Source organism: Polyodon spathula, chromosome 11 (assembly GCF_017654505.1).
Source record: "Polyodon spathula isolate WHYD16114869_AA chromosome 11, ASM1765450v1, whole genome shotgun sequence".
Lineage (NCBI taxonomy): Eukaryota > Metazoa > Chordata > Actinopteri > Acipenseriformes > Polyodontidae > Polyodon > Polyodon spathula.
The window spans coordinates 29111382-29133975 of record NC_054544.1 but is presented as its reverse complement, the minus strand read 5'-3'; the positions used below and the strand labels follow the sequence as shown (position 1 = coordinate 29133975).

The window sequence follows — 22594 nt, the reverse complement described above, 5'->3', positions numbered from 1 at the left end:
TGCGTCTGACATTTTGCAGTTTTGTTGAAAGCCACGGTGTGACACAACAAAGTCTCTCCATTCTGACCTGGTGAGACTTATGATAACATCAGCTTAAGATTAAATTAATTTCATGCTACAAAGTGAAAAACAATGCAAACTTTGTTCCGTTTCATTATTGAGGAAAGAAATGTTTAAGCAACAATTTGGTTGCAAGCTGCAATTTGCCATAACAATCAGTACATCTACATGAATCCTGTTTTACATTTACAGTATAATCGTAAATCTCAAAAAACTACTCACTTCTAAATCTTTTGTAGTCATTTTTGTATTACTTTAGTATAAATACATGTTAATTGGATTCATATGTTGTTTTTTTCTGACTTTATGTGAACGAAAAGACACACATTTGCCCGTTTTCCCTTTGGAAATAGTGATATTTTGAAATATCACTGTCCTGGTCACTGTACTGCCCTGGTGGGGAATAATAGCCATTTTCTATACTTTTGAGGCATAAGCAATTAGGAAATAACACTTACTACCCAGGAACAAAAATTGTGTTACATAGTGTAAACATTGGCATTGTTTTCCTTATGTAAACGCACTCAATGTCTCTAAGCTTAGAATTCCTAGCTAACAGTGTATACAAGACATATCTAAGAAAGGACAGGGTTCAAACAGCAGTCAATACTCACTGAGATCCTCTGCTAGCTGCACTCTCCTCCCAGTTATCAGATGGCCTTTCTTATCGTTGTCTTCTCCAAAGTCCTCCAGCACCTCTTTTACGTTCTTCTCAAGACGACGGACTGTAAAATGGGGAGGGGGGTGATGAGGGCAGAACAGAGACAATGATAGCTACGTACCCTTCATTAACACAATAATCTAAATCCTGGGCCAGTTCATTGTTTGAGGTGTAAAACCTAATCTGCAACTAATGTCACTTTACATCACTACCTCAAATATCCTGACCACATTTTACAAAAAATGTCATCTTTGGTGATATAAACTAGAAATAACCGGAAGTACAAAACATACAGTGATGTTTCATGCTGGTTTTACCCTCATATCCACTGGGCTTTGCCTTTTAACCAGTTTTAAGTATGGTAGCAATACTGGGGATATGTTCGATTAAGTTGCACTGTTCAGTCTATATATATATTAACTGTTTTCAACTGCTGCTGTATAAAGGAAGCCTCTCAGACAGTACCTTCAGTGTTTGTGAGCTGCTGCCTGAGTGTGTTTGCTGTAATTCCAAGCATTCGCTGGATCCGCCAGAACAGGACCACGTCATTACACTCCAGCTGCAGCAAATGCACAAAAACACTTACTATTTTGGGTTGGCAAAGGTTTCAATACCTCAAAAGCACTGAATAGAACAACACAAGCAGTCTTGAGAATCTGTAGCTCACAATCCTGAAAAATCATACAGATTGCTCTTTAAATTTGCTTTTAACTTGATTCCATTGGGGATTTTTTATATATTTTTTTTTTCTCTGGTGGGTTGTAATTATTTTTTGTCGTGGTGAAAGCGAGTTTCTACAGATTGCCCTGCCCCCCAACCCCCACCCCCACTCCCCACTCCCCACTCCCCATCCCCACTCCCCACTCCCCACTCCCAGGGGTGAGGGGTGAGGGGTGAGACCCATGCAGAATGCCTCATGCTTGTTCTAGCTTGTCCTAAAGAGACCACCCTCCTGGCTTCTGGATGGGGAGAGAGCTGTTCTCTCTCCATGCCCACATACTCTAGGAACTTTATCATGTAAAATAATGGGCGCCAAATCTGCCTGCAATTCCACCTTTAGAACCAAGGCAACTCAAAGACATTATCATGATGTAAATTTTTTAGGCAATGAGAAACTCATGCAGTTAACACGCTAGATAATCAACTGTAATAACAAGATGTTAACAAAAGGCAAGGGGGTAAAGAGCAAGGGATTTGTGATACCATAAACTGAAAAATTGATACTGGAGTGCACCAACTGAAGCTACAGCATGCTGTCATTGCGGTGAGATCGTCTCATCGCTTTGAACCTGACCAGCCATGGTGAAAGCTTCACATGAAACAATAGTGGTCGATAACGAAAGTGACCCACCTCGGAGTCTACAAAGTGCCGCTGGTAGTAGTAGAAGCCCCTCCTGCAGAGGTTGCAGTGAGACAGTGCTGTCCTCAGGAACTGCCGCCGGTAAAGCTGGTGCCAGGTATCCTTAATCTGGCAAAGACAAGGCATCTTCAATGGTGCAGTAGGCAGATCAATAATAGGATAAATACTATGTAAGCATGCATATAAATACGCAGTCAATTTGTTTCAACCCTCAGCAGATTGAGGACTCTTCAAATGAAGCACACATATCTTTTATACGCCAGACCAGGGTCAAACCAGCAGCACTCACCAAAGCAGGGTCTACTTCCACCCCTCGGGCTTCGAGATTTTTTCTCACTGTTGTGACCTCATCGTTGGCCAGATAAGCTGTGTGGTCCTCATTCACCTTCAATAGCCTCTCCAGTTCGTTTCTAGTTTCGTTACGAATGTGCTGGAAGTAATAAAATACAATTTATTTATTTATTTAATTAGTGTTTTATATAAATGAGAACAGATCCTTGGATATGACACAGGGGCCTGTGTGGCTGCCTATTGTGATGCCACAGCATGCGACGCACACTAAACCTTAATAATAATCATAATCATAATGAAATTTGATTTGAAATGCACTGAGAAATGTATTGTACATTATATCAGTAATGACCTGTTCTGGGGAGCGTTTCATCCAGTACATCCACCTCTGTTTCCAGTCTGGACCAACCATGTCGCTGATAACAGATTCAGCTGCAAAAGATAATAAAAAAACCAAAAACAAACATGATCTGTGACACTCCCTTTTTATTCCGTTTCCTCTCATTTACGTGCTGAAATTACTCTTTCATTTACAGGCCAACAGCCACTCCCATTCAGACGCTGTTAACTAAACAATGTGCTTCCTAATGGTCTGAAACCAGTTATCTGAAACATACTGTCGTTAAGTCGAGTCTGCAGAGTCTCCTCCATGAACTGAATCGCTGCATCCCACTGGGGTTTATCTGATATGGAGCGGTCTTCTAAAGCATTGTGCTGGATAACTCTCTGCAAAGAAAATACACAAAGTCACTTTAAATAACAGTGGGAAAGAAAAGCATCACTAAGCAGAGATCTCAGAAGACTTTGGCTTCACAAGTCAGTGTAATAATACAACTACAAATACAAATCAGTAACGTCACTACAAAGCACCCACATTCCCAACTTCCCTAACTAAAAAGGAAGACTTCAGACCAAGACTCCAAGGACAGCTATAACGGTGACTTGTAAAAAGCCCCTAAAGGGATTCCTGTCAGCAGATACTTTACCAAGCTGTCCTCTGCCCTCTCGTTCCACTTGTGTCGTTTTATACTCTCATCTTTGACGGCCTCTTTCAGTTTGTCGAAGATGTCATCCTGGTCTTTGCCTTTGTACTCTGACATGAAGCGGCCAAACTCTTCCTGCAGCGTCTCCCAGGCTACCTGGACAGAGAAGGGGTTCGACATGGCGAAAAAGACAGACCTACTGTACGCAAAGCTGAGCTCTAATCTGAATAGTCTTTGCAACTTCTACTTCAAGTACAGTATTCTCCAACTGAGGTTGATCAGCCCATGCATTAGAAGTGTTTATAATGTATAGTAAAAAAAGCACAGTGATCCCAAGTTAGATCAAATAAATAATTGCTAGAGAAAGCAGACCATTATGCACACACCCAATTGCTGCACGTAGAATGCACTGTTTTTCGTTTTGTTTCAGTACGAAACAGGCATGCTAAATGAACCTTGTTTTTACCTCCAGCGCTTTGTGTGGCAGCTGCTTGTCAGTCCACTGCTTCAGTCTGATATCCACTGTGGTGTTGAAGGTGCCTGAATTCATGGTCTGAGCTGCAGGGAGATAGATGTTTTCTATGACATGCGTGGAAACTCTCTCCCACAGCTTCTTCTGGAGAATATCCTCCCTAAGATTTAAAACAATACCAATTTATTAGAGACAGAGACAATGCAACAAGTACAACACTGTCTAACAGAGAAGCATTTTCTCTCCTCATACATTTGGGAAGAACTTTGTGCCCAAAGTTCAAGGTATTTATATATACAGAAAAAATGCAGTACAGTATAAAAAGCTGTCTCTTCTCAGTTCTACCAGGATCCATGTATCACATTCTGATGCTCATATTTTTGTTAATTGCTGTTAACTATCATGTTCTGCCCCTTGTGTCAATATACACATTTCCTAAACAACCAACTAACAGAGCCACCCCAGACCAGGCACGCACACAATAGCTTGTATCATGCAATTTATCATCCCATTGATCAGGCTGAATTGATACATCTCTTTCTAAGCCACCTAACTATTAACAGGATTCAAGCACACTTTATATATACGTTTATCATCATCTAGCAGATTTTAATCTCAAGCACATAAATTTAACAAACGTGATCGTGAGACGACAGTATTCTTTTTTTAAAACTATATTAAATAATATTAAGATTAGACTTAATTCTAGTCATGTTTTCTTGGACCCACCCACTGCTCTCCAATGAAACATGTGTTAAGCATACTGAATGCTCTGCTGTTTTGTGTTAGACAATAAAAGTTTGCTTACTTAAATGTAGTTTATTTCAGATGTTACTGCTGGTTAGAGAACATAAAATGTGTTGTGATTTATAATTTTTTTTCTTCTTTTCTGCTTGAATAATACACCTATTAACAAAACTGCTGATCACAAATTCTGCAAGACGCAGTGCTGCCAATCACCATAAAGCAGTCCTGCTCAATTACCGATCCTGTGCGACTGGTGTGGATGTTTCGACAGCATTTGCATGCCATTGCCTTGTTTTACCTGACATACACTCTTTTTCCAATAAAAAAAATGACAATACTTGCCAGTGTTTTGGTGTAACTTGACTCAAGCTGATCACTTCATCCAAGATTTCATTCTTGGCCTTTTCAAAGAGCTCATTCTAAACAGTAAGACGAAAAAAGAAAGAGTAGGGCTATGAGAGTCCACAACTCATAAAATGGCGATACAGCTCTCTGCTTGCAGTCCAAGTATTTTATTGAATCGTTTTCTATTTATGTTTTTTAAATAAATGATATTTGATTGGAATGACAAACAAAAACATTAATATGGTGTAGAATATCACTCTTAAATCAGAGGCCAAAAGTCAATAATCGGACGAAGTGTGAAACAAAGAGGGGCTTTCCAGGGTTTTCAGGTATTAATGTCTTTCACACGTTGCACTGACATAGAATCTAAAGGTTTTACCCTATCGAGCTCTCTCAGTCGAGGGTAATTATTCTTCCACTCTGTCTCGAGGTTGAAGCGCGAGGCTGGAAAACAACAAGTACACACCTCATAGTTAGCACAGCTGGGACTGGGTTCTTCTAAAGAAACACGCACATTGGGGTGTATTTACCAGCCCAGCCAGATCAGAGGGTCCTACCCGGGCACTAATAAAAAACGGAACCTAGACTCAGAGGTTCAATGCTGTGTAAAGTCAGTGCGGCAGCTGAGCGTGTGAATACAATGAAAACTGAAGGAATGGCAGACTCTGATCAATACTGCCTGAATGATTTGGTTTCATGCTGCTCTCGCCATGCCACCCATTCCCCTTAATAAGAGCAAGCTGTTGATTTTCTACACTCTCTGGGATCCATTACCAGCCTCCCGCTATAGCAGAGGAACACTGCTGCTTTTTCATCCACAACAGATACTGTATTAATTGCTCTGTTATTTGTATCCCCTGAAGATTTTCGTTCAACCTGAGATGTGGGCGAATCAATAAGAGTATAAAGGAAAATGGAATCAGGAGCTGAAAATCATAAATACAGCTTCAGCCAGCTGTCTTTAGTTAAGGGGTTATTAAAATCGCTAAACGGAAGTATGGTAGAGAACTGCCAAGTTAACTCCACAGTTCTCAAGGTGACCAAACTAAAGTGACTAAAGTGTTCTTAGCCTAGTAACTAAACACAATTTCAACTGGAACATGGAAACACTGTGGTGTCTGTGTAAGTGATCTATAGGCTCCAGATCGAAATACCAGTGGTTTAAATCATTAAAATAGGATCGTCTTTGCCGATTTACATACATATACAGAAATATACTAAAGAGACTCACATGCACAAAGGGCCATATTTTAATGATTTATTTGAATCCTTCTCAATTTAGATCAACTGAACAGACTCCTGCATATAGAATCAAAGTAGCAATACATACATACATACATACATACATATATATATATATATATATATATATATATATATATATATATATATATATATATATATATATATATATATAGTCTGTATCAATCTAGCTGTATGAGACACAATTAGCTTGTGTGATTCTGGTAACCGAGCTGGGGAGACCTCTTTACCTTTCTTACCTTATTATTTAAGCTTCCCCAAAGTTACACACAAACCAGCAGCTAAAATAAAATTGTTTTGTTTTATTTTATTTCTTCTAAACGAGAAGCAGGTGATGCACGTTAGTATGATTAAACCCGTCACAAACGACAGCTTGCAGAACAACCCATCTTCCGTTCATGTGGAAGGCATCTAAACACTGCTGTTGTACTGGTTCTACTGAAAGACTGCAATGTGTTTGCAGTGTGGAAAGCATGGGTAGATCCTCTTTGCTCAGTTAGAAGTACATACCTTTAAATGAGTCTGCCTGCTGCTCCACTGACTCGCGGACCATTTTCCAAAAGCAGTCTGATACAGCCAGGCTCAGGTTCTTAGTGGTCACCTGATGTGCCTTCAGCATTCCTGTCCTTTTAGGATACAGAAGGTGCAAGCCTCAGCACACAAGCCTTTGCAGTGACGACATGTATTTAAATGCTTGCAATAATGCGCTGGAAACCTACTTTAATAATCTGGAATTCTGGAAAAAGTCCTCTTCGTAATCTTTAATAGCGTCAATACTTTCGCTGCTACTACCTGATCGAAAGAGGGTACAATTTTTTTGTAATCAAAACTACTGATTTCAGTAACAGTGGTCAGTTATTGATTTTGTGTGAAAGGTTAGTTCATTTATTTATTTATTTATTTATTTTTTTTTTTTTTTAAAGGTTCCAGATGGATACTTTTACCTTTTCCGGTCACAACAGCAAAGTACCCCAAAGCTTTCATTGGAAATAACCTTCCCTCAACAATTTGCTGAATCTGAGATAAAAAGGAAAAAACACTGTGAAAAACAATCAATTAGAAAACCGAGATTGTTCTAAAACATGACCATGTGACTTTTTTCATATTTTTGAATACCTTGATCTACACTAATCCTAGGCATAGGATAATCCTATTGAAGTCCTTCACTGTTTGTAAATTCACCACATGTGACAAGACATACATGCAGACTGTGATCACGAATGGCAGTGCTGAAATTACAAATGCCCTAAAGTTTTTATGCACAAGCATTGTGGAAAATGTATCGTTCCCAGAAATCATATTTTGCCTGCCTTACCTACTACAGTTTACAAAATCACTGTAGACCTGCCTACTAAATTATTCAGAGAAACACAAAGAGAAATCTTTATCCATCAGTATGTCAACAGTTCTGCATGCTTTAAGCAAAGCTAAAACACGACAAATTGGACTAGAGTAGCACATCTTTCAAACTGAGAGTAACCAAATTGCGTGCATAAAAAGTAACTCACCCTACTGGGACTGGCCATGTTTTTCTCAGCCAAGTCTACTTTAGTCAGAACAAATATTGTTCTTTTCCCCTGGGGGTCCATTTGACTCACGAGGTCTGTTACTATGCTGCGCTCCGCATCCACGGAGCCATCTGTAAAACAAAAAACATTTACAACAGTTAAATATACTGGAAAATCAGCTAATAATAGCACAACTAGTAATACTACTACTACTACCACCACCACTACTACTACTACGCGGAGTCTGCTGGCGACATGGCATTGTTTTTCGACCAGTGGACTCTAGGGGGCGTGCTCTGTACCACCTCCCCGTTTTCTTTGAACATTTAATTTGCAGTCCTTTGCAGTCCTTTTTCCTCTATTACGAGGATGCTAATTTGAATTTTTTTCTCCAGTCGTCACAAATGACAGCTGGAGGTGATGATTGCCTATTTAGGCATTTAAATAGGACCACTACTACTACTACTACTACTACTACTACTACTACTATAATAATAATAATAATAATAATAATAATAATAATAATAATAATACAGTAATAATAACAATATTTCAACATCTAAACAGTTCCAACTTCCCAAGAGTCACAACCAAAACTAGTAATTGAGCTAAACTAAACCCCAAAGACATTGACAAGTCTCTTCACCTTGAATGCACAGGATAATGGCGTTGGGATTCTGCATATAAGCCTTGCTGATACTAAAAATGGTTTCCTTTGTGTCCAGAGCCATGCCTGACGTCACAGTCTTCACGATATAAAAGAAAAAAATGATTTAGTTGAAATGTGGTGCATCTCTTTTACATCCCCTGTGCCATACAAGACAACACCCTGCAGAACGAGTTCTCAATTTGAATCTGATTTTACTATTAAGATTATAGGTATGCATGAGTAAGCCCTATATTCTAGACAAAAAGGACATCACCTTAAGCTCAGACAAAATTAGCAGATAATGCTGAGTTAAACAAACTCTGCCTGCTGCTAGTGCTATCCCCTTTATATATTCAGCAAACCAGCTTGTAAACTGTCTAGTCTAGTCAGTACTTACGCTGATAACACCAGGAAGGTCTACCAGTACCATTCTCTGTATGCCAGGGCCCTTCACGCTCAGGGAGATGGTCTGCAATAAGAGAATGAAATGTGCATAAGCAGGAATAGACACACCATCCTCCACAGGGTGTAATGTAGGTGCGGCACTGCAACAATTACCTCAGGGCTGACAGTCTGTCCTTCTTTCACACTCTTCCTCATTCGAATCTCTATTTCATGACGAAGGGCTGCCAGCTGCGAATCAAATGAAAAGAAGTTAAAAGAACAACAGAAAAGCTTGTCGGTTTCTGAAAGAAAGAGATGTAAATACAGTGCAACATCACACATCTGACCGTCACATAACCGCCCTGATCAATTAACTGCCTCGCTATATATTAAAAGTAGACTATGAGAGTAACGGCATGGGCAGCAAATGCAGCTTCCATGATGGAAACAGAAAGAAAGCGTTACAGCAATCAGTTACAGTTTCAATACACCAGTCGAGAAAGCTTTTTTTGGTGCAATGTGTTTATATGATGGAGCACACGCTTGCAGGTGTTAGCAGTGTGTTGTTGTAGCTTTTAAATGCATTTGAATTAAACAAAGCAAGCTTCATAAATGCAATGTTCACCTTGCTGTTTGTTTAAAATAGCCGAAGCAATACTCAAACCGAGCTGCTTATCGACTGTTGGCAATATAAAAAAAAGCGCAAAGTATCGTGACAGAGATATTAAGAAAGCAGAACCAGGGAGGCAGGGACTTCTAGAGTTAAGAAAGAAGCCATCAGTTGTAGGTTACTGTATATTTGCTGTTTGTTTTGTATTTATTTATTTATTTTTAAAGCTTTGCTTGGAGATGGCTTATAGCAAACCGCATAGCAACACTGTGTATTTGTAGCCTAATTAATCTTGTTTACGTATGCTTACTTTTAAAGCAAAACATTTCCCCATGTTTAAAGCAGTTTGCGTGTTGTTTTTGTTCACTAACCTATTTATGGATGTGTAAATGCTTTTTCTATAGATGTTCACAAATCAGACTTTTTCACATATCTGCCTATACCCCAGTCCACAGGAGGGCGGATATGCGATGTTGTACTGTATTAATCCTAGACGGATTCTGTCAGCATGTACGTTTCCATTACATACTGCTTAACCCGCTTACATCATCTTCTTTAGTGAGGTCAAACTCCCGGGAACTGTCTTTAAACATGGCCACATGGTGGGGGCCTTCACTCAGGGTCACCTAGGAAGATGAAAGAAAGCTTTGCAATAATATGGGAGCATTCCAGTAGAATAAGGGCTATGTCATATAAGAAAGAACAGTTTGGAAAAATAAAGCAAAATGGAAAGAGATCTGCATGTATGGTTTATCACTTGCACAAGGTCACACAATTAGTCAGCGGCTTTGCAGAGTCAGACCCACTTCTCTGCTTGATTGGCTGGTCCACACTGCTAACTAATGAACAGCAGTGTGTCGTGTAACCGGCTCACCTTGACAGGAGATCTGGTCATCATTTCTCCTGAACCCCGCGGGAATATCCTGGCCTGAGCGATCATCTCCAGCACACTGGTCTTCCCAGCACTCTGATCCCCAACTACAACAACCTGAGTTAGAAAAAACAAAACCTTAAAATGACTTGACAAAAAAATATATACATATACATTTAAACAGAAACATAATTTCAAAGTTCAAGGGGTGCATTTAACAAAAAAAGAAAAGCAACAACCTTTACAGAAGTTTATCATAGTAAAAGCCTAGCAAGGTGTACAGTGAAAGCATGGTAAAGCACATCTATCATAAACGCAAAGCACAAACATGAAAAAAATAAAAATAAAAAAAAAATAAAAAAAACATGGGGGGGAAAAAAATGTGAGAATTAACACAAGCCTACTCAACACATCGGTGTGAGTCACTTTCATGTTTGGATGTTCTCACATCTCACCCATGGCTGGTGCAAAAGCTCACACTGATGCTGCTTTAGCACTTTCACATTTCAAGTCTTACCCTCGGCAGATGATCCTGTGTATTATAGTTGGAATCATAGTCTGAGAGGATATCCAAAACTTCAGAGTACAAGTCAATCAGGGACTTCTACAGGAGGAAAAAATTGTCTATAATAAATTATTATAATAATAATATTTATTGGTACTTTACCGTATTTACAAATATCACTATGCTTCTGAAATCTAATTCTTCATTTGCACTATTTTGCCCAAACATGCTGAGTTTTAGCAACTGACAATTTTACTGCATTGCTTTTGAAACAATAAACAGCTTTTCAACATCAATAGTTGTCTTGTGCAACACTGCTAACTTAGAACAGCCAGAAGTGGCAACAAACAGTGGGTATACTGTGCAGTCTGTTAAAGACTTTATATCACATCTTTACAAAATAAATGTTTAGTCTTTGTATGTAATCAGTTTGCTACATACGGTTCCTGGAAAATGACGATCAGCACTTATAAAACAGTGCACTTATAAAATAGTAAGCACTCATACTGCATGAGGCAATGAGAGCCCCAAAAGTGCAGACTTACATTGACTTTCCTCTGGTGAATGCCTTTATCATCCTTCTGCAGCACCACTTTCCTCAGCTCCTTGTTCTCCTTTTCCAAGCGCTCCAGGATTCTCTGGTACTTCAGCTAAAGAAGAAGGTTGAGCCGAGCAAAAAAAACAAAACGGATACGTCAAACTATTATTAACATGAATCACGGGAAAGCAGCAACTGGTTAAACAGCTTCCCTAGTCATTTCATTATGCAGGTGGTAAAGGTGTATGCCCTTGCAACAAAAGCTATTCCTGTTATAGATGATTAATATTTAGAGGTGTAATACCAAGTAGATTTCCCCACGGATTTCAACATATGGAGTATAATCAAACTGCCTTTTTCCTTATAGTTCAGGCCACATAATAGATTCATTCACTACCTGTGTTCGAAGAAGCTCCTCCTGCAGCTGGTCTGCTTTTTCTTTGTCTGAAGCCTTTAAAAACACAATTAAGCAATAAGAGCCTCCATTAATAAGCACTGTCGGTCTAAAAACTAAAATGCATGATGTGATCACTGAAACTCACTCACTGCTTCAAGAAAATGGGCATCCACTTTCGAAGGACACTAACAGAAAAGCTACAAGCAGCCCCTCTCTCCTGCACTGTGCTTTTTTAAATCTCACCTGATATAACCTCTCACCTGCATGATCGAAATACTCACGTGTTACCGACGTACTGCACGGTAAGAGCTGTTAAGAGGTGTTGCATTCTGCTGTTTTTCATAGTGACCATATCAATTAAAACACTTTGTTTGAATTAAAAATCTAACTGATCACACTACCGTAAGTATACTTTACAATAGTTATGTCGACCCAACCATTTTGATATAACCTAGGCCTGGATATCTGCACAGCTTTACTAAATATAATATGGGCATAATGTTTCAGGTTATATAAAGTGTGCATTTTATTAACATGCAACACACAAAATCATTAGAGATGCAAGAAGCATGTCAGTTCATTCCAGTATACTTTCAAGGGTAAAAGAATATTTTGACTGTACAGTATTTAAGGCACTTCAAACATGGCGCCGAGGTAACCTGCAAAAGACTTTGGACTGTTATTGAGTATCTTCACAGTATAAAATGTTAGACTATTTTGAATGGTTTGTAAATTTGCACTTCACATTGACACTCTAGAACAGGGGACCCCACAAACTCTACATGAAGATGATTCATTAAAATGACTACTAAAAACAAAGGGGGAATGTTGAGGTAGAATGGGACTTGTTAATGCTTACTTATTTTTGTTTAAAAATGTAGTCGTCTCCAATTTTTTACCCCAGGTTTCTCCCCAGTTTAGTGTGCCCAATTATTATCTGTATCCTTGGCTCACCGCTCGCAACCCCCCCCCCCCCCCCCCCCCCCCCGCCCCCCCCGCCCCGCCCCGCCCCGCCCCGCCCCGCCCCGCTGCTGAACACTTTACAACCTTTCAGGACTCCTGCCAATCCGTCATTTTTTGCACTGCGGATCCACAGCAAGGTCACCAAACCTATAGTGCCGGAGGACAACACAGATCTGGCGGCTCCACTGCAGAACCACAGACGCCCTATCGGCCACAGGGGGTCGCTGATGCACGGTGAGCCGTGGATTCCCCTGCTGACCTATGGCCTCCCTACCCGGCGCAGTGCTCGGCAAATTGTATGCCACCCCCTAGGAACTCCCAGTCGGCTGTGACACAGCCTGGACTCGAACCTGCGATCCCCAGGCTATAGGGCACATCCTGCACTCCACGTGGAGCGCTTTTGCTGGATGTGCCACTCGGGAGCCTCATTTTACATTTTAATTAAAAAAAAAAGATTAATCTAGCACGAAAATATGAAAGGGTGTTGATATATAAAACAAGAAAGCATATTCCATTAATCATTGGTACACCCCATACGTTTAATTCCATACTAAAAGGATTTGCACAGTCAATGCAGTTTCAAATAATTCAACAAATATTAGTAGCAGATCAGCATGAAAGCATTCCCAATGCACCCTTTTGGATTTGGAAAAGAAAAAAGTAGGAAAATTATGTGAGCTGACATTCAACCTGTCAGTGTGTGGAAGGAACGACCTGAACTGCATGCTGTGGATTGATTTCAGGAGCTTGAATCAAGTAAACTCTCACCATGTATTTTATCATGCAGTATCCAACGGCTCATTCTCCACTAACAGCATTTTCGTGGGCAGCAAGCCTTGAAATTCATTATCAAGACAGAAAGTGTACACCACTGCAGAGCAATGTGGTCCAATGTGTTTTGATATACATTTTAAGTTAAGACAAGTGAATAATTAAGTTACAAAAAACTGTATGTAGGATCATAATGATCTAACTTGCGAAACATTTTCTGATAACAGTTTTGAAAAAAATGAATTAAAAAAAGAACCAAATGTCAACAATGTTTTATTCTTACAACATTCTACTGGGGAGGCTAGCAAAACACATTCGAGGTGTATTCAAAACATTGAAAGTTTCCAAACTGTTTAAAAAAATATCTGTCATACAAATTTCAACACTCCAAACCGTGTTGTGTTACTGCATTGAATGCTAAAAGTTGTTATGACAAATATATCGTATGTTTTAATCAGGTAGAGATGTCACAGTGAAAAGCTCTTTATAAATCGTGCATGTTGGTGTATCCACTTCCTCTTCTGGACAGCACAACAAAGACACACTCTCAGTAGTAACTACAATAAGTGCAATACAATTGGACGTTGCAAATCATCACCCCTGCACACACTTGATAGGCTGGAGAACGGGATACACTTCAGTGCCTGGTCAGTGCACAGCAATTTAGCCACCCCGAAAGAGCTTGTCAATGTGAATGCAGTTGTGGGTTTTGAATCGTTTGTTTGATGCTTGTAAACCTTCACCTTGCGCTTCTGTTGCGAGGAGCCTGTGCTATACTGCCCTGCGGCCGTGCGCGCCGCCTCTTCATGCGCCCGGATTTGCTCCTGTATTATAATGAGTTCCCCCAGCAGACCCTGCCGTGAGTGTACAAAGCAAGAGAGGTAGGAAAGAGGGGGCGGGGAGGGGGTGAAATACAAATAAAATAAAAAAGAAGTGGAAAACAAGTTAAACCCCAAAACACAACATAAAACCAGGTGGATATATGGAAAGATGGGTAAAGAAATGAGAAGTGGTAGAATAAGAGAACTTTGATCCTTGACTGCCCTCCAGTGGCAGACTAGAGCCATCATCTTCAACATGGTTTTACCGAAGTGGGAATGTAGGGCTTGATGGCTGAAATCCATATGCTTTAGGTAAATAATTTCCAAATTTAAATAAATAAATATGCACTGTTTTATAAATGCGACTACAGAAACAATATTTATGAATTTAAATCTGTTAAACTACTCTCAAATATTTTTTTTTTTTTTTTTTTTTTGGAAGCTAGCATTTTTTATAACTCTGCCAAAACAACTAAATCTAATGGGGATCTTGAATTCCAACAACAGTTACTTTAAAATAGATTACATAAAACACAAAACACAGGGTACGAAATAGCTAAATGTTATTTGGACTAAATGTCGCAAGGACCTCTCATTGTTCCCAAATGAACATGCAACACACAGATATGATATGAATGACGAACTGTCATGGGTCTATTGTGCACTCAGGAGGTATGAGCCAAGTGAGCAGTGACACGACGGTATAAAAGCACATGGTCCATTTCAGTATATGGCTCAATAGATCCCACTCAATGATAGATTATAAAGAAAGGGTTACGATCCCTGTGTCCCCAGTGTAAAGTGCTTCTGGTCACTGTTGAGACCACAGCCATGAGTCACCTGCCAAGGGACATTATTATCTTGTGAAATGAGATCCTCCTATAGAGAGAAGCTATAGTGAAGGGCCCCCCTATATAGACTATGCTGAACACCCTCACATTAAAACTATTATCTGCTTTTTGAAACTTGCCTTCTTATACTGTTTCTCAGAGCCTTCAAAGCTGGCGTTTTCTGTGGCTTTGAATGTGGCCTCCCCTGATGATTCTGTACAGAAAAACAAAAATACAACCAGTTTACAAACTACAATGACAAAAGGTTAGTTTGAAAATGAATCTAAATCTTTCTTTTTTTAATAATTAAAAAGTAAGGGTCCTGTCTTACACCTATTTAAAAAAACAACTGAAGATACCGAGGTGCTGCTGTTAGATATGTTTGTTAGAGGCATTTTGACTAATTGAATACACCTCATGAACTTAAAAAAAGTTTAGCCTTCCACCATGGTATTCCAGGTTAATAAAAAGCATAGGGACTATTTCTGTGTGTGTGTATGTGTATGTGTATGTGTGTATATATATATATATATATATATATATATATATATATATATATATATATATATATATATTTCATTTTAGCTTGCAACATTGTACAAGCTGTTTCATTAGTATGTACTTACATTAAGTCCCACCATTCTGGTGGTATATATATATCTATATATAGTATATATATATATATAATATATATATTATATTATATATATATATAATGGTTCCAGACTCCTATAATTATTGTGTAATTATAGGATTATAATAAATAATTATTTATAATTTATAATATTTTATGTCTGAATGCCCCGTTATTTTGCCCCTTTATCTAATCTCCATTTGTGACCCCTGGTCCTTTTTTTTTTTTTCAGGTCAAAAAAGTCCTTTGGGTCGACATTGTCAATACCTTTTAGAATTTTTGAATCAGAATGCTTGAATCAGACTGCCACGTAGTCTTCTTTAAGACGGATTAGTTGTTTAAGATGGAATAGATTAAATTATTTTGGCCTGTCTGCATAGGACATGCCTCTTAAACCAGGAATAATAATGGTCGCTCTTCTTTGTACTCTTTCTAGAGCAGCAATATCCTTTTTGTAGCAAGGTGACCAAAACTGAACACAACATTCTAGATGAGGTCTTACTAACTGTAGAATTTTAACATTACTTCCCTTGATTTAAACTCAACACTTTTCACTATAGCGTGCACCCAGAAAAGCTGTAGCGCAGGTGTAAACCAGGTATGTAGCAGAAGTCAAAGGAGGCGATACAGAATTAACAGTACTTCTATCTGTTGTTAAATGCACCATAAACCATATAAATCAAACTACTTAAACACATTTTTTTAAACAATACATCTTGCCATTCATATTGTAATTTCATTATCAAACAAAAATCTGAGTTTCAGTTAAATCTTTTTGAATGCAAAGAAGAATAGCAGATTTATTGAACTAAATGCAGTTTAATTTACCCAAGGACTGAATTGTCAGAAACACACAAAGTCACATTTGTCTTGCTAGACAATACAAGGAAGGCTGCCCTAAGCTAATGGTATGTGCCAGGGATAAGGAATAACAGGATTTACAGAACTCCAAAAAAACATCATTCAAACTGAACTTGAATTGGAAGGTGAATGGGAACAAATAGAATGGGGTTTACACACCTAACAACAGATGCAGACCAGCTCCTTTGACTTCGCTAACCAAACTCACACCTGTGAAAAATCAGCACAAAGGGGGGAAAATGAAATGATAGCGACAAAAATAAATCTCAAACCAATTTCAAAACACAGGGTCAAAATCACAAACCAACTACATCATCAAAAAGTGACTTACACACACACACAGACAAACACACAAACACAGAGTTTCTGAATGAATTGGACAGTCCCGTTTAAATCTTGGGACAACAACAGTTTGTGCATCCGGACACACCCAAGGCACATACACGGAAAGGTTTGAATGGCTTCAATATCTTCCTAGAGGCTTTCAAATACCAAATAGAATTGATGGTTCTACCAATCGTATCTGTTTTAGCAGAGCAGAATTGTAAACAAAATTTATAATTAAATTTCAAGTTCAGGGTCAGTCACTAATCTCCGGTTCACCAAATTGAATCATTCAATTTACACATTAGTGTTAGCACTATAAATACCCTCTTCACTTACCTCCTCAGTTGAGTTTCGATTTCATCGTAACCCACCACCTCCCCTTCGCCACCTTTCTTAAAAACTATTTCTATGTTTTATCAATGGGGGACTTCGTCTTGTCCACTCGGTCAGGCAGCGAGCCCTCAAACTAAGTTAGGTTTGATGCCAAATAAAAGTGTATATACAACAAAACTCTCTGTAAAATCTCATACTCTGCATTCTCCACAATAAATAGTTGTACTAAAACATTTCGTGATTGGTGTTTGTCCCTGTGGCAAAATGCTCATCCCTGTGTGTATTTTGTTTTGTGTGTTAATGTTGGTGTATAATCATTGGTACACGGGATATAAACGGGTCTGTGAAACACTCGTGTGGCAGGCACTTTGCCACAGTCGTGAACTACTGAACTATCTTTATCACAGTATTGAGGATCACAGTGCCATAACCCAAACAGAACTTCAGCTGCTACACACAGGCTACACATTAAAAGCAGCAAAGCTGATACTTGAGTTTTTAAATAAACACAATCTATCATTACAAACCCTTTGACATCAGGCTTTTCAGAAAACTGAAGTTCTCTCCGATCTTCTCAAAGTCTGGCAGCAGCTTGGCCAGGGTCTCTGCATCAGGCAGCGCGTTGGCTATTTTCTCTGCAAAAAAGAAAGAAATATTGCTATTTAAAAACGCTTTCATCTTAACAGTAACACGAGCATAAGCTACAGTAGTAACAGTCATGTGCGTGCAAAGCCACTTGTTAATATGGAGTAAGTTAGCTCAGGGTTCAGCTTGTTTTCAACACAATATCATTAATAAAGAGATTCAAGCGCCTCTGCTATTAAGCTCTAGTCATTAGGATTAAACGCTCTACTCACAGCTCTTTAAAGGACACTGGATGACTGGGTCAAGGTAACATAGCTTGTAGAAATACCCTTACCCAGATCAATGTGTTCATCAAGCTCCCATATGAAATCAGGCACTACCCATTTATATTCACTAAGATCAGGCAGCATATCCTTCCATTCTTCATAAGTCTGAAAGAAAGCACAGAAGCACATAGTTGGAACTCAAAGATATTGATGGCTTTCAAAGTTTTATATTTCATTTACCAAAACCTAAAACAAAACATAAATCATTTGTGAAACAGCCAGCAGAAAGTGGACCTCCTCTGCTTCAGAGTCATCTGCTATTCAAACACCATCCCACTAAGCAAGGTGGAAATGAAACAAAAGCTGACGTGATAAATCCGGTTCAAATATCTGTCAATTTCTTCATACTTATTATTTTGATTTATTTTACATTATTTCACAGATGAACAGCCGTTGCTTACCGACTGACTAACTGAGCATGTGGCTAATCAGTTTGCTTCTATTTATAGCTTTTCAGATGTCTGGAGAACAGATTTATTAAATTTAAGATTTGGCTTTTGCAGTCAATTCCTGCCTGGTGAAGCTATTAATCTCAGAGTGCAGAAAAGCATCAAGTCTGTTGTATATGGAATTGCAATGGTCAGAAAACTCACATGTTTATGTGTGATTAATGATCAATCAAGTATTGATAGTATATCATCAGTAACTCACTTTTACAACCATAATTTTAATTTAATTTAACTTCTCTTGATCACCCCAAAATAAGCCAGTCCTTGGAGTGTTTTGTGACCTTTAGTGACCTAGTCAACAGTCTCTCCTAACTATTTTTCTACTGGTGTCCAGATAAAAAAATAAATAAAAAAATTAGTAATATAGTTTCAATAAAAAAATATAATTCAGCAGTACACTATAAGAAATAATATGTGTGGAACCAAGTAGCAGGTATGTGCAGCATAAGGGACTATTTATAGCTGTCTCAGATCTGAAAAGCTTCCTGGAAGGATTAAGAGAGAGCAAGTTTGTGCAAAGGAAGGATGGAAGACAACTGCATAGACATTTGATCCATTGAAGTTCAATTAGCCACAGTGTGCAGGTTATTCTAAGCTCACGGTAAAACCATGAACGGAGGAAATTGCTATGCAATGGGAGTCTTGTTTCCATCCCTATTGTGATATCACAAATTTAGGCCACTGTCATTATCCTAATCTGAAGAAAATGAAAAAAAGTATCAATAATAAAAAAAATAGCAACAGGGGTGGAAATAAGACTCCCATTGCATAGCAGTTTGACTGTGGCTAATCAAACTTGTAGTAAAACCTGGAATGGGTAAAACTGCTAAGCAATAAGAGTCTTACTTTCAACCCTGAATGCGATAACTAATAATAATAATAATTATAATTCAGAGGTAATAAAATAAAGTTTCTTTGATCAGTGCATGATTGCCTCCGCCAGATTCAAAAGCAGTACCTTTTTGGCGGTGTAGCCGCCACCCACAGCCGATCCCAGAAGCAGGTAGCGAAGCTTCAGTAGCCGCGTAGCCAGTCGGGCTACCCAGAAGGTCCTGTGTGGCTGGTGGCCGTACTTCCCTGGCAGGGGCCTGGCTGGGTGGAGGGGGAGTCTGGAGAGAGAGGTGAACTGTCGGGCTGCAGACTGCAAGGAGGGCCTGTGAGGGTTAGTGTTGGGGGAGTTGCGGTGGTGGATTGCCCGAGACAGGGGGTGAAGTTTCTGAAGGGGGATTCTGATTTTGACACTGGAGCTATTGGTAACCAGGTTCCTGCAGGCCATGCTGGGGGAGGGTGGGAGAGAAATAAGGGAATGGTCAGTGGATTGTTTTACCAATAGTCATATTAATAGTCAGCATAGGAACAGAAAGACGAGTCACGCTCTTTACCTGGTGCAGAAATACGGGCCAAATATAAAACCGTACTACATTCTTTTGATTAGGGTTAGGTTGATTTAAATCTTTAGCTAAGTATTTTAATTTTTTCAGCTGGCCTGCAGCTGGAAAGCCTGGCCAGTGTTTTTACACCTCTGCCATAGAGTCTATTCTCAAGTCCATATCTCTCCATAGACCCAGCTCTGCTAGAAAATAATAGCTAATTTCTGAAATAAATTCTGGAATACCAACAATGCAAGCTCCTCTAAAATCTACAGCACATATGTACTGCTGTACCATTCTTCCTTGTGTATTACACCTTGACTTCTAATCACTGCTGATAAGAAGGACAAAGTTTAGTAAAAGGGTAACAGAACACTGCTACTCATAAAACAAAATAACAGCTATCTTCGTCTGAATCATCACACTCACAAACTTTATATTGTAAAAAAAAAAAAAAAAAAAAAAAAAAAAACACATTCTATAAAGTAACCATTTAATAAATAGAAATACTGAAATATCTTATGGGCCTGGTTTGCTGATTGGGCACTGGAGGACAGCAAAGAGAGAGAAAGAGAGCGAGAGAGAGAGAGAGAGAGAGAGAGAGAGAGAGAGAGCGAGAGAGAGAGAGAGAGAGAGAGATGCAATTGCTCAGTCAGAAAAGCGTCTCGATAAAATAGATTTCTGGGGAATTGAAAATCTCGGAATTTTATATTATTGAATTGCTGCTGCGTAATGTAATAACTGTACTTCTTGTGTAAAAGTTAAATTAAAAAGGTTTTGAAAGTAAAAGACTCCACTCTGATTATCACCATGAGTCTCTGCATTCACTTTCAATATATTAGATCAAACATTGCCAAAGTGAAAATAAAAACCCAGAGCTTCACCGTAGCTTGGAAGTTTGAAGTTATTCACAATATTTCCATGCTATCCCAGTTTAACTAAGGACTTAAAAACCTGTTAAATACCTTGCAGCTAGGAGATGGTTATTTGGATCGTTTGTTGCTGTGTCTACGATTCATGAGGATACAGAAAGTCACTGAGCAAGCTTAACCTTTTCTGGTGTGCTGTTGGCATATAGGCCGCTAACCCCACTGTGATGCAATTTGAAGTTCAAGAGCTGATGTTTAATGCGTCACTGGTTTGGGACAAAACATATCCTTGTAAACAACAAAGCTGTTCATATTGGACATCCAAGTTCTAGCAAATGCACAACTGCAGCACCCAGTGTGACAGTCCATGTCAAAATACTGATCCGCCATATAATTTACACTGTACGTTCCGTACACATGGCAACGTCCTAAATAAATGCAAATTTCATGATGCAACATTTAATGAAACACGCAGGGAACATGGGAACCATGTCACTGTACATACATTACTATATGATGTATATTTATATGCAATCGCCATCATACCTCACGCCCCGTTCTGCAATGCTATGATAAAAAATAAATAATAATAATAAAAAAAAAAAAAAAAAAAACATCTATTACTGTACGGAAATCAACTCACCAGGCAACTCCGGTCCCGACACGTAACATTATGCCGTAAAATATGTAATAACAGAATTAATGTTTGATATAAACCCGCTTCTCAGGTATCATATCATTGTTTTTAATATCAGTCTCTATATTGTTCATTGACAAGGACACACAGTTAGAGAGAGAGCCACTGACAGAAGCGCTTCCTGGAAAACGGTCCGTCTACCAACTCTGTAGTGAAAAAAAGAGAAACAAACATTGGAACATTAGTAACAAAAGGCCCGGGAGGGAGGAGAGAGACGGCGAGCGGTGACAATATTTTATAACAATGCATTTAAAAATTGTTATTGCATTTAAATTTTTATATACAAATAAATATATATATAATATTATATATATATTTATATATTATATATATATTATAATTTAAAGAAAAACAAAAAACGCGAATGCCTTTGAATATATATATATATAGGGCCCTTATATAGGAGAGAGACGGCGGCGCCCCTGACAATATTGCCGCTCGCCACTGTTAAAAATATTGTGTGTAAAATAACACATATAATTTTATATATATATATATATATATATATATATATATATATATATATATATATATATATATATATATATATATATATATTATATATATATATATATATATATATATATATATATATATATATAATATATATATATAAAGTTTCCGTTTCGCGTTTCTGTTTCTTTTATTAATTATTTAAATGTCATTGTCTTTTGGTTCAAACATAAATCATTCTTTACTTTTTTATATTTAAGGTGTTACATATACAGTATCAGTATATCATTGCCTGTCTATTTTAACTGATTCCATTCATGGATACACAGTTTTCTTGTTTGTTCAAATATTCTATAGCTTAGTTTCAAATCTGCTTATACGGTATTCAATAGGCGCCCTTGTAGTTATATAGGCATTTTAGCACTTTTACCATTATTATCCATTTTTATGAATTCCCTAGCCTTTTTCGTATGCCTATCTGTGTCTGTCACGGTCTGCAGTAGCTCAAGATGGAAAGTACTCTGATATCTGTCTATCTATACTACACGCCTATTAGATGCAGTAACTGTACAGACAGGGACTGGGATGTCACCAGGACTTCGAAGGTAACAGTGGAACTTGTTGCTAATTATTGTTCATTTTGTCTGTTGTTTCGTTGTCG

At 38.4% G+C, this 22594-nt stretch overlaps 1 protein-coding gene across 9 annotated transcripts in view; it reads right to left on the bottom strand.

The window, feature by feature from the left end:
- LOC121322844 (dynamin-like 120 kDa protein, mitochondrial) overlaps positions 1 to 21636 on the bottom strand; it is a 37803-nt gene extending 16167 nt beyond the window's left edge. For 2 of the 9 annotated variants that reach the window (XM_041263244.1, XM_041263240.1), the window contains exons 1-27: positions 21427 to 21635; positions 19503 to 19821; positions 18104 to 18200; positions 17712 to 17819; positions 15170 to 15243; positions 11645 to 11698; positions 11255 to 11359; positions 10722 to 10808; positions 10208 to 10321; positions 9879 to 9959; positions 8898 to 8972; positions 8737 to 8808; positions 8337 to 8436; positions 7691 to 7821; positions 7127 to 7199; positions 6902 to 6974; positions 6693 to 6808; positions 5299 to 5363; positions 4917 to 4993; positions 3822 to 3987; positions 3359 to 3511; positions 2990 to 3098; positions 2725 to 2804; positions 2371 to 2511; positions 2073 to 2189; positions 1187 to 1280; positions 675 to 785 (exon numbers count right to left, since the gene is read on the bottom strand). In XM_041263244.1, the coding sequence (XP_041119178.1) occupies positions 675 to 785; positions 1187 to 1280; positions 2073 to 2189; positions 2371 to 2511; positions 2725 to 2804; positions 2990 to 3098; positions 3359 to 3511; positions 3822 to 3987; positions 4917 to 4993; positions 5299 to 5363; positions 6693 to 6808; positions 6902 to 6974; positions 7127 to 7199; positions 7691 to 7821; positions 8337 to 8436; positions 8737 to 8808; positions 8898 to 8972; positions 9879 to 9959; positions 10208 to 10321; positions 10722 to 10808; positions 11255 to 11359; positions 11645 to 11698; positions 15170 to 15243; positions 17712 to 17819; positions 18104 to 18200; positions 19503 to 19821; positions 21427 to 21455 (2821 nt within the window). In that variant the 5' untranslated portion in view covers positions 21456 to 21635. Of the gene's footprint in view, positions 1 to 674; positions 786 to 1186; positions 1281 to 2072; positions 2190 to 2370; positions 2512 to 2724; positions 2805 to 2989; positions 3099 to 3358; positions 3512 to 3821; positions 3988 to 4916; positions 4994 to 5298; positions 5364 to 6692; positions 6809 to 6901; positions 6975 to 7126; positions 7200 to 7690; positions 7822 to 8336; positions 8437 to 8736; positions 8809 to 8897; positions 8973 to 9878; positions 9960 to 10207; positions 10322 to 10721; positions 10809 to 11254; positions 11360 to 11644; positions 11699 to 14121; positions 14233 to 15169; positions 15244 to 16683; positions 16735 to 17711; positions 17820 to 18103; positions 18201 to 19502; positions 19822 to 20879; positions 21002 to 21426 lie in introns of those variants that run through there. The other 7 variants (XM_041263235.1, XM_041263237.1, XM_041263236.1 and 4 more) reach the window with 7 other exon arrangements.
- Positions 21637 to 22594: the final 958 nt, after the last annotated feature.